The sequence below is a fragment of the Coffea arabica genome, chromosome 10e (genome assembly GCF_036785885.1).
Source record: "Coffea arabica cultivar ET-39 chromosome 10e, Coffea Arabica ET-39 HiFi, whole genome shotgun sequence".
Taxonomy (NCBI): domain Eukaryota; kingdom Viridiplantae; phylum Streptophyta; class Magnoliopsida; order Gentianales; family Rubiaceae; genus Coffea; species Coffea arabica.
In genome coordinates this window covers 2,200,961-2,213,217 of record NC_092328.1, presented here as the reverse complement: position 1 = coordinate 2,213,217, position 12,257 = coordinate 2,200,961, and the positions used below count along the sequence as shown (strand labels likewise).

General features: G+C 38.7%; 2 protein-coding genes across 2 annotated transcripts; one reads left to right on the top strand and one right to left on the bottom strand.

The window, feature by feature from the left end:
• The first annotated feature begins 4,311 nt into the window (after nucleotides 1-4,311).
• LOC140015423 (uncharacterized) lies at nucleotides 4,312-5,600 on the top strand. The gene is made up of 2 exons (XM_072067994.1): nucleotides 4,312-4,448; nucleotides 4,863-5,600. The coding sequence occupies exon 2, from the start codon at nucleotides 4,987-4,989 to the stop codon at nucleotides 5,383-5,385; it is 399 nt and encodes a 132-aa protein (XP_071924095.1). The 5' UTR covers nucleotides 4,312-4,448; nucleotides 4,863-4,986; the 3' UTR covers nucleotides 5,386-5,600.
• Nucleotides 5,601-7,648: 2,048 nt separating this feature from the next.
• On the bottom strand, nucleotides 7,649-12,147 carry LOC113710878 (S-adenosyl-L-methionine-dependent tRNA 4-demethylwyosine synthase-like). Its single transcript, XM_027233938.2, has 8 exons — nucleotides 11,186-12,147; nucleotides 10,404-10,519; nucleotides 9,729-9,904; nucleotides 9,252-9,442; nucleotides 9,071-9,157; nucleotides 8,508-8,665; nucleotides 8,141-8,351; nucleotides 7,649-8,057 (listed from the first exon to the last, which is right to left on the bottom strand). The coding sequence occupies exons 1-8, from the start codon at nucleotides 12,047-12,049 to the stop codon at nucleotides 7,917-7,919; spliced, it is 1,944 nt and encodes a 647-aa protein (XP_027089739.2). The 5' UTR covers nucleotides 12,050-12,147; the 3' UTR covers nucleotides 7,649-7,916.
• Nucleotides 12,148-12,257: the final 110 nt, after the last annotated feature.

Below are 12,257 nucleotides of genomic sequence, written 5' to 3'. Positions count from 1 at the left end.
AATAATTATTTTAAATAATACTCTATCCACTCATGTGCGGTCCACAAGAAATTAACAAGGGCATTCTCGTCCATCCACGATAATTCACCGAGTAAAAGGCAGTAAAAAAAAAATCTAATTAAAGGAACATTTTACAACCCCTTTTCTATACTCCCGCGGGCCACGTCATCTTCAATAACAATAAAGAAGACTTCATCTTCCTCTGCTGGTGCTGCTGTCGCTGACCCCTCTCTCTCTCTCAAAAAAATCTCTCAAATACAAAAGGAAGGAAAAGGGGAAAGCCAAAATACAAATGGAAGCCGCAGCCATCGTGGAGGAGAAGATGGAGTTAAATGTGACCATCGAGGACGTATCGAACAATATTCGGTTTGGATAAGTTATTATTTAAAATATTATTTGAAATAATTAGTGTAGCATTTTTTGTAATATGATGTATGCGAGATAAAAAGGTAAATTGAAAAATATTTTTATGATGCAAGTAAAATATAATTTGAGATAATTTCAATATCCAAACAGAGCCAGACTATAATGCCTCTGCTAATTCCTCGTAATTCATGCAAAATGTTCGACATTTAACACTGTTGAAAGATGGGAATTAAAAATTCATTTTAATAATTAGAGGGTCGAAAATTCACCCGATTAATAGTTGGGATCATTGGAATTTTTTTCCCTTCAGTCAATCATTGAAATTAGGAGTATACTTCAGTACCCTTTGGAAAAAGGAAAAATCTCAGCTTTTTTTCAATGGGACAGCCAATAATCTTGAACATTTGAAACAGCGGTAGCTTGTTTGGAAAGAGATTTTTCATCAAAAAACCTTTACGTTTTTATGAGTATATTTTTCATTTATCTTTTTATCTCGTATATATATATCAAATCGTTATATATATATATATATATATCAAATCGTTATTTTTCATAAAAACTTTAGAAAATTGCAATCCAAACACAAAATATTCTACACAAAAATGTGCCTTTTCTATAATTATATGCATCTTCTATATTGTATGGTGTACAGTGCAGCTAAACAATGGACGGACAGATGCGTATGGATCAACATAACATGTGGAGTATTTGGGAGGCAGAAGAAATGTTGATGGAGACTGGGGACAGGGGAAGCGTGGGATCATATGAATAGAATAGCCTAATCCAAATCAATGGACTCGGGGCAGGGACGGTTGCACCTGCAACCGTCCCTGGCAAATTCCCTCTTCATCAACAGCGCGTAACTTCTTTTGTTCACCGTGTAACTTTTTTTCCACAGATTATATTTTCACAACACATAGTGATGGGCCCCACACTTGACGCGAAAATCGAGTTACCACTTGTTATCTGAGCCGCACATTTTTTCATGGTCCAATCTGGACCATGAACCATGCAGGGACGGTCATACTGATGACCGTCCCTGCCCCAAATCCCAAATCAATACATTTGGCAGCCGAGGTCGGTTTCTTGGATTGATGAAAGTGATGTTCTCCAAAACGAGCGACTGACTTATCGCCTTGAGACAAATAACGCATATCTCTCATCCAATGTTTCTTAATTGCTAGTTAAGCAAAGGACGAGGGGTTAGTGGATCAATGGGTTTCAGTCTACAGTCGAATGAATTGGGTTCAGCTGATCTTGACATGTTTTAGCCCATTATGCAAGCAGCTTCAGCCCATTCATCTAGACTCTCAGCCCATTGTCAGTTCGTCCGTGCATTGGATGCCGCTAATTGCTAATGAAAGGGTTTGTTTGGATAAGATAGGAGTTTATTTGGATGATTTATTAGAGATAATTATTGAAGCACTTTTTGTGATATGATGCATGTGAGATAAAAAGGTGATTGAAATTTGTGAAACTAATTATTTTATTTCAAAACATTATAATCCAAACAAACCCATTATTGTTTGGATTGCCCTTTTTTCTTTTTTCAGTTCTCTTTGAATACATTTTCGAATCATATTCTTATCTTATATACATTATATCACTTAGTACATCTCTTTATAAAAGCTCTAGCAATAACAATCTTAACTTTCTCACGATCAATATAAAATTTTTTTTTGGTCAAATGTCAACTTTTATACGTAAACAATATGACGACATACAGATGTACTTGTACAAAAAACTAGCAACTGCCAAAGAGTCTTCATGCGCAACATTTCTAAACCTTTACGGTTTGTTTGGATTGTAAATTATTTGAGATATATTTACTGTAGTATTTTTTGTGATGTGATGCATGTGAGATAAAAAGGTAATTGAAAAGATAAAAAGCTGTATTGAAAATTGTAATAGTGATGTAAGCAAATATATTTGGGGAAATAATCCACTGTCCAAACAAAATTGTGGGGCACTCTCTCTGTTGATATCTCTTTAACTTCGAAGAAGGTCATTATAACCAATTTACAGGATTCAACCATTGGAGATAACATAAGCATTAAAAATTCATAGAATCAATAAATTTCAAAGCAAAATATACTCCTATTCACATCTGGAAAATGGAAAAAGCACATTATAGAGACAAGGCAAGTTGAGTTCCTTGGCTGGTCAAAAGAACAGATTCAAGAAGGACCCTTGTGAACGCGTGTGATTCAATAAAGAAACAGTAGCGTAGTAACGTTTCTTGCATCCCATTGAAATGGAAACAAGACAACGATTTCTTTTTGATTGTTTTTACTAGGTGGGTTTTAGTAGGTACTAATAATTAAAAAAAAAAGTACAATTTGGCAACGTTGCTTAGGCAAAAGTACTGTACAATTTGGCCAATGTAGCTGGTCAAAAGAGTCAATGAGGGTGTTGCCAACCCGAGTTAATATATATATATCAATGAGGCCCACTTTGGTTCACCTGCATCCGTGGGTCAAGTATCATATACACCTGTGATCCAGCTGGCCGTAGATGCTCATCGGATTGTCCGAATGAATCGAATCCAAGGGCCAATATTCACGGACCACTAGCTCAATTTGTCCACAAGAACCAGAAGATATACGAGAAACCCGCAAAGAAGAAGACACCAGTGGTCAGACTGAGACACTGAAGTGTGTCATAGACCGTACCCCACCTCTTTCCTTTAACCCCACTCAATTGTTGGAAGTCAGAACTCGAAATGGTAAAGGGTAAAGAGGAAAGAGTCGCCCAACCCTCCACCCGGGTCTGGTCATGGGCTCATAGTTCACCAAGTCACAACCCCAGCAGCCTCTCCTTTATTTTACCCCACCACTGTCCACTCCTATTTTAGTACTTGCCAGTTTAACACCAGATAGGCCTTGATTTCAACTGATTTTTGGACGCGATTTTGGCTTTTGATTCTAGAGAATCTGGTTTGTGATGTTTTTAACTAATTTTCTTATAGTTTTTGGGGGGTTTTTTCCCCCTAAAGCTAGAAGTCTAAAATTAGAAATTACGAGTCACTCCTTGCTTTTTAAAATTTAATTTTGACTTTTTGAAAATCAAAATTATTTGAGACAAAGCCCATAATTTTTCGTGTTCGACACAAGGTTTACAACGAGTTGTTTAGATCACAATGAGTTAATCTGGTGTTGAGGATTAAGGTGCTCTTAGTGCTCCTAGAAAATATGTGGAGATAGTGGCGTATTTACACGCTAATTATGAATAATTCTAATCAACACAAAAGTATTTATGTGACATGAACGTAATATGCTTTCCATTCAAAATCTTTTTTCTGGAAATCCAACCTCTCAAAATAATTGTTTCGATCGACTCCACAAATGTCAGAATGAATTTATCCTAATACTCTGCTCGTCCCAATTATTTAGTCATGTTTCAAGAATTCAACTTTTTAAAAATAGTGATTTGATTGTAATGTTTGTATTTCTCTTTTTAATTTTATCCTCACAAATTCAAAATTTAAGTTTGAATAGTAACATGCATATTGATCTCGCTCTTTTTGCCAATCACGTGACGTAGTTGCATGGCCAACTAATTGCACAATCTTGAAGGGAGGGATAATGCAACCATTTTAGAAGTTCAAATTATCAAATTTCAAACATGAATGACCAAGAACTCACAAAATCAAAAACAATTAAATGTTGGTGGCACAATATTTCATTTTGATATGACTTGATTGTCACATTTGCATTTTTTTGATGGCCCAAACTAAGCTTAGGTGTAAATTTTACTTGATGCGCTTATACCCCCTGAACTCTAAACTCAAGTGTAATTTTCACTTGATGTGCCTGTACGGCTGTACCCCCCGTTTGGCCAAAGCAGGATAGTTTTTTTTTTTTTTTTTTTTTTAAAATTAGTTGTTGACCAGACTTGATCCTTTTCTCAACTTAACCGCGGTTAGGCTAGGCGTAGAATTGACAGATAGCCATAGCCTTAGCCAATAATAGCCAACCCCTACTCACTTTCTCCATCTTTCGACCTCATTTCTTTTCTTTCGTCACTGCCCGTCTTTTCTTCTTCAGCTAAAACGACTAAAGCTAGCTTCATACAAGGATAAGGTAAACTTATGCATATTAATTGTAGTGTACTCATATTCAGATCTTTTCTGCATGAGACATCTTCTCCCGGGTAGAAAGATTGAAGAAAGACACATAGCTAGAGGAAAAAGGAGGTAATTTTTGTGCACATGGTCCTAGAAAGGTGTGTTTTAGCTTAGTGGATTTTGTTTCATTTCTGGTTATATATAACACCATCTGAGTTCGGTCTTTCCCATATGTATATTGCTATGCTATGAGTGGAAGATACATGGTAGGAGTATTCAAGATGGATTGCGGTGTTTTACTACTTTTTTTTAAGTGGCTCTAGGATCTAGGAAGAGACAAATATTTCTTATTGAAATATTACTAGTATTAAGTTTGTAATTCCTTTTTTTTTTTTTTGTGAATTTGAGAATATTAATCCAATACATATAGTTGCATACATGGAAGTGGAGCAATATGTATTGGCCATGTTAGAATTTCGGTAGCCAGGTCGGGAGCTAGTATATCTTGTTTTGGTGCTCAAGAGTTTGTTGGGAATTGATTGAAAAACATATTTATGGGTAAAAAGAAAGCGGTGAAAAAGACAAAGGAGTTATCAGTCGCAATAGCAGAATCATCATCCCTTGATGCAGAAGGACAGCAGCAGCCTCTGACTCCTAGGAAAAGAGGAAGACCCCGGAAAATTATTGCTGAGAAAACTGAGGTGGAAGAAGTTAAGGAGGAAGAGAAAACAGCACCAGAGGAGGAGGCCCATGATGTTGAAGGAGGTGATTCAAAGAAAGTGAAAACAAGCGATGAAAAAGAACAAGGGCAGCCATCAAAGATGAAAGAAGACGCCGCGACGACGACGACGACAACAACAGCAGCAGCAGCAGCAGTATCCTCTTCAAAAAAGCAGCTTTCGGCTCCAAGGAGCAGAGCCAGGCGCAAAAGTAAGCCAAGGAAGAGCAGCTAAATCTCGTAGTTGTTGGTTCCATTAATTCTTTCTTTCAAGATTTTTTGGTTGAATGGAATTCAAGAAAGAAGATTGGAGGAAAGATCATTAATGAATTAATTTGCCCCCCCTTTTTATTCCTCTTGTGTGGTTTGTGTTTGCTAAACTAAAACACCCACCAAAGGTGGGCTTTGGTTTGGGGAATCGTGCTAATGGTTTAGTATTTTGTTTCTTTTCGTTCTGTTTTTCAGTTTTTTTCTTTCGATATTAATAATTAATTCAGCGGTTGTCATCCACCTTTACACTATGCTTGGTTCTGGTCTTTCGTTGCCTTGTGCTGAAGTCTGCTGAAATCCTGTGAGGTAAGAAAATTTGTAGCGTTATCATTAAACAGAGAAAAGCTTGTAATCCAATCAAGGCCGTAACGAATTTTGTGTTGATCGTTCTCTACAGTCTACTGTACTCGAACCATTAAATAGTAGGTCAGGAACGATGGCGAATACACACTCTTTTTTAAGCAGACATGTATACTTTGCTGAAATAGCAGGTACGTACGTTATAAATGATAGGATAGTTTATATGGTCAGAAATGAAAACATCTCGTATAGCTTTCGTGTGTGTGGTTACGCTCTGAAGCATCTTTTATACCATGCAGTATTGATTTAATTACTAAATCCTTGGTTGGAACGAAATTCAGCTAGTGCCGGTGGTGCTGCTCAAATTAACTACCTCATGCTTGGCATCTACCCTTTTTTTTTTTTTTTTTTTCCCCAAAAAACGATAGGCCTATATCTATTCTATATTATGGATAAATGTATACTACGGGAAAGGGGAAAACCTGAAAAGATTCGCAAAGAAATCGAAGGGAACTGAATCACCTACCAGCTTAGACAATCCGGTAGCTACTTGAGGTGGCCTGTCATATTTAGTGACAAATGGTGGGAGGCAAGATCTGAATCTTGACCTCTCGTTTCATCAAGCCTTAAGGCTATAGTGGTGGCCATTGAACTAAGCTCAATGGTTCATACTTGGCATCTACCAGTGTGTGTGTGTGTTTTTTTTTTTGTAGAAGTTTTGTAGCATTTTATTTGCTGTCCACTGATGCTAGTTAAATGTCATGGGCTTTTGTTTTCATATGTATTTGCCAAACTGTGCTGCGTTGGCGGCATTAGTCGTGCCAACTCGGACAAATTTGCATGTTAGTGCAAATTTCCACTGCGTTGTTCTTGTTCTCTAGTCTCGAGTGAAAAAGAATAGTCTTTCGGGTTATCATTTGCAAGCAAAGATTCGGAACCTTCACGCCTGCCATCAAATTCTTTTCTTTTTTTTTTTCGAGTTAATCACACTTTTGCTTTAGATCTCTGGGATAGTCAAACTTTTCCACCTCCAACATTAGTAGTAGTAGTGGTTGTCCTCCTCGCCCCATCTGAAAATTCTGTTTCCATTCTTTCTTTACTACGTCTTTTTTCGTTATTCCAGGAACCCGGAAAACAACTCCCCACCAACACCCCCCCCCCCCCCTTCCCAAAAAAAAAAAATAATAAATAAATAGAGAAGAAGAGGATAAATGGGGCAATTAAGTCATCCAAGTGAACTTTCTCCTGGGGTAGGGCCAGTGGACGTTGATTGGGAACAAAATCTGTGACAGAAAAGCAAGAGAAGAAATGAGGCTGGAAACGCAACTGCTAAGTGATTGGCCAATTATTATCAAAAGCAATCGAGTATTTTCCATGGAAGGCTAGGCAAATAATATGATGGTTAAAATGGCGAGCAAGTAGAAGGCAGCGCGCCGTATTCCGTTGCGCACTTTGCCGACTGTCAACGATACCCCTTTTTCTCTCAAATCAAATCCAGGCTCAAGATTTCCCTGGCCCCCGAGGATGATGCTGTAGTGATCAATTTGCCTTCACCTCCGAGCCCTCCTCTTGAAGAATCGTGATGCTCCGTGGTTTCGCTCTTTACAAATTGAAGTTTCCAAATTCACTTTTCCATGCCAATGTGAACCAAAAGGCACACACTATTTCATTCCCACGAAGCTTCACTATAAATTAGTATGGACTCTGTTCGACTGCAACGTCTTGAAACTCGCGTATGGAGAAAAGGGGGTGGTCGTATCGCTCGCTCAAAATTAATAGACTTTGCGAGGTTCTTGTGCTGTTTGAGCGAGTTGAGACTTGAAAAGAAAAGGAGGGGAAAGGGCACATATATGGCATAGGAGAAGAAGCAACAGGAAAATAAGGTCGCAGTGGTCTGCACATGCCAAGAAAATAAGGTACAAAGATCATTAGCAAGTCAACGCGGTTCATAAATAAGCACTGCCACCAACCAACCATTTGCATAATGAAGGAGTACTTTGATCGCAAGATACAGTAGTAGCATCTGTTTGTTGCATTTCGTGACTATTCTACGGAATTAACTTTTCTAGGTGTACAGTAAAACCTGATTCTGCAAACAAAACTGCGGACTGCTCTAGCCATTCAACTTTCTCTCAAAGGGCGAAACTCCAACCTGACCGACCTATTTCAGCAACCAAAAAATAGTACCACACCCGCTCAGCGACTGTTTTTGTGATGCCGCTCTTTTTTGTAACGAGTTTGCTCCGGATCAAAACCACCTTCCTCTGCTCCATAGACGGCCCAACTTGGTGTTGGCGCCATGTAATCGTTGCTAGTGAATGATTTTCCAGAAGCCACCTGAATTTTCGGAGGATGAGATAGACATTAAATATGCATGCATGCTACGATGGAAATTTACTTCACTGGGAAAAGTTGCCTACCAGGTCGTGGAATTTTTCATAATCTATCCATGTGTACCATTGGCCATCCACCTTAAATTTCTCCACTTTAGCCAAAAGAACGCAACACGAATGTACATGCTCACAAGCAACCTCATACTCTCCGTTGCTTCTCTGACATAATGCCTCAGAAAACTCCTTTACATCATAATGCCAAGGCACATTCTCCATTGTCAACTTCGACGTAGCAGACCTGTTATAAAACTGTTCAGTACTTCACTTCCAATATCACTGTCAAAATAGAACAAAAGGCCATTTGGGGAATAAAACCACTGGGGAAGGTTTTCTTTTTCTTTTTTGGGTGGGGAGGTGCAGAGGCAGAGGAGAGAATGCTAGGTTCGGAACTCACGATCCACAATAAGTAACTCCTTTTATTTCAATGAAATCGGGATTCCCAGTGCCAAAGAGGCTAGAATACGCATCTACATCCTCTGTATTCCAACCTTTGACTAAAGTCAAGCGATAAACTGTCCGCTGTTGTTTGTCTTTTAAAGCTTTCAGGGACTCCTGATTAAGGCAAAAACAGATAGGGCAGAGTTACATTGAGGCAGCCAGGCATCCCAAAGCTAAACTAAAACAAGTAGAAGCTCCTTGTACAAGCACATCTTTCCTAATTTCTCCCTATTGACAATCAAAGACAAGTTTGAACACTTGGAAGGTTCTATGATGATAATCACGCAATCCAACTGGTGCTAGAATTGAGGGAATCCCATTCTCTTTTTTTGTTTTTTAAGCCATCTAGCATTCATCCAAATGGTTCAGAAAAGAAGAAAGCCTAAAATGAATAAATAATAGGTTTCCATATCATAAAGAAGAAAGCCTAAAATGAAATAAATGATAGATTTTGATATCAAAATGAAGAAAGCGTAAGATGAAATAAATTATAGATTTCAATATCAGGAAGATTCTCACAACAAATCGCTCCCAAAAATCTCCAAACAACGGCCGATCAATAGCTTTCAAGCTGTCCTTTGTTGCAGCATCTACACTAACGTATAACTGCATAATCAATTGAAAGAAATCAGTGACAATTAGTACCAAAACTCAGTTAGATGTTTAAACAGAACTGAAGACGGAAACAAAACAAGCAAACCTGTGTAACAGGCTTCAGCAACTTGATCTTTTCCGGAAATTGTGCATTTGTCACTAAAAAAGTAGAAATCCGTCTTCGATGCAACTCATCTACCAATGTATTGATCTCAGGATACATGATGGGCTCACCAACAAGAGACAAGGCACAGTGCCTAGGGGCAAGACCCTCTGACAGGCGCCCCTCCTTAACACCTGCAGGTACATATGCCTCTTAAGAACAACGCTAACAGTACCCACACATCATCCAGTTTTCAGGACAAAACTTTGCACTAGGGTGACAACTTTTCATCAGTTTGAGCAGTTAAACATGGACTAAAGAGGAAAAAGCCTAGATAGTGAAGTGCTTTAACTAAAAGCTCTCTCACCTTTTTGCTATTATACCATGCATTTAATTGAATGTTCTAATTCTCTTACATGAACGAGAGCTACAATGATACTCCATATGGGAAAAAAAGGTTGATGCAACCTTAATACTTGCCTGGAACTCCTTTCATTTGCCTTATCATTTTGGTATGCAACTCAATAGCTGTATTCACAATCTCTAAAGGATCATCCATCTTCCACTGCCAACTCTTCCCAACAGGATTTGTGTGATGCCTCCAACAGAAAACACACTTATTTGCGCATGCTAAACTCGGAGTTGCCTCCATGCATCTAAAGATTTGAAGAAGGATATAAATTAATCTCTACCAAACAGAGAAACATCCACAAAGTCATGCACCAACAAAAACCTGCACAGCTTATCAGGAAAGCATCTGCAGCTCTTAACCGCTAAAGCGCTCTTAGAACAGTTTTAAGTACAACAACTACCTTCTCTAAGAACAGATAACCTATAGGCTAATCATGTTAAAAATTTTACACAACAATTCAACAAAAGATTTACAATCATGTTGACTGGGGTTTACTTTAGGCTCTATTTAGTTGAGAAAGTTCGTAGATTGGAATGCCTTTTAAGAAAATTTTTAAGGCTGTGGAAATGCTTGAGACCATCTCACACATGAGGATCTGAAAGCTTTTACTTGGATACAGTAATGACATCCACATGATATAAGGTAAATCAGTGCTCAAGCCAGAGGAGACATATCTATGTAGTCTAATTGCAACTCTCAAACAAACAATAGTACAATAAGTGTCAAGAGTTGATAAAGTAAACCTGTGACTCTCAATCCCATAAAATGAGTGCTTGTAGCAGCCTCCACGGCCTCTTAGTTGAGACTTGGTCCATCTACAAAGCTTGACTCCACTGTGGGACCCGATAACTTTATACCCCTGCAATAGCCATAACATAGCTGTGAGTTCAAAAGCGATGGAGGACTTTACATACAGATCTACAGAAAACAAATTTAGATACAAGATATGCAGGTACATAATTGGCCTTTCACCATAATGTAACATGTTAGCAAACTAAGAAACCCAACAAAAACAAAGTGATTCCGCATGCATAATAAATCAAACAAGATGAAATCATCCCCCATGTAAAGCCTCAAAATTCACACAAAAGCAGAAGAAACTGTGAAATCCAACAGATATTGAAATAAAAATCATAGGACAAGGATTTGCAGAACAAAAGTTACCAACATAGAGGATATTAATAATGTACTCCTAGAGCATAATAAGACTAAAAATACACATCTTCAAATATGAGGTTGAAGGACAATGACGAAGATACAAACATTTAACTAAATTATAGTCAACGGATGTATTCTATAGTTTACCATCAGACAAACATTAGAAGCAGCTTTTAGTACTTCAAATAACTTATACGCAGTCTGAAGGCAAGCCATGATGAACACACGATTTAAGTCTCATTATTTCAAAAAACATACATTAAACTCCAAAGGTGCAAAAAAAAAATTTTTTTTTTTTTTTGTTTAAATATCAATCATGCATCCTAGATTCTTTAATATCTGAAAAACAGACACTTCATCGAACTACCTGCTTCTCCAAATTTGCCCTGATCACAGGAGTCACCATTGCTTTCTTGCCAGTCACACCATTCAATTCTCCATTAGCTTTAGCCTCCACCATCTCCTTCCTTCTTGAAGGTCCTTTACCGGCAATATCCTCAAGATCAACAAGCTCCGACTCCCCGCCATTCTCTCCTTCCTCATCATCCTCATCATCATACTCCTCTTCATCACTCGCCTCACCATCAACGCCATTCAAATTCCCAAAATACACACCATTTTCCTTCAAATTATCCGTTAACGCCTCAACGACTTTCTGACTCCACCCATCAAACACCTTATCCAAATCCCCGCCGTCCACATCACCCTCACAAATCTCCAACAGCTCCTTCGCCCCTAGTTTCCTCAAGTTCCCCGACAAGCCTTTGCCCACAGCATTGAACGTCTCCCCATAAGCCCTACTCCCAACCCCAAAAACCGCAAATTTACACTTAACCAGCAAAGCAGCGCCGACCCGGAAATCCTCCGCACTTTCATTCACCCAATTAACCAGAAAGGCCCCATTTTGCGGGGGCTCCCCATTTTCCCACGTCGAAGCGATTACTAAAACGAGGGTTTCTTTGCATAGGTCTTCCGGCTCGTAATCTTTGGGGTCTATAAGATCAAATGGGAGGTTATTGAGGGTCAGTAGGTTGTGGAGGCGTTGAGCTAGACCTTTGGATGTGGATGTTTGAGAAATGAAAAAGATTTTGCCTCTGGGATCGGGGTTTAGGGTTTTGAAGGTTTTGAGACGGTGGAGAAGGCGGCGGTGGGATTTGTAGAAAAGGTAGAGGGTGGTGGCGGAGAGGAGAGTGAGGAGGGTGAGACGCGTAGGGGAGAGAGATGGGGACATGTTTGGAATTAAACTCAGGGGTTTTAGGGAATACAAAAAACAGCAGGGTGGTCTGTCATCTTTCTGACTGATGGCTCTGTTTCTGATGATTGCAGTTACAAAATGTGTAATTATAAGACAAGCCCGGAAAAATCCTATTGGTAATATACAAAATACAACCACCAAAAAAAAAAGGTACACGGTTATTTTTGTTTATCAGTTACTATTA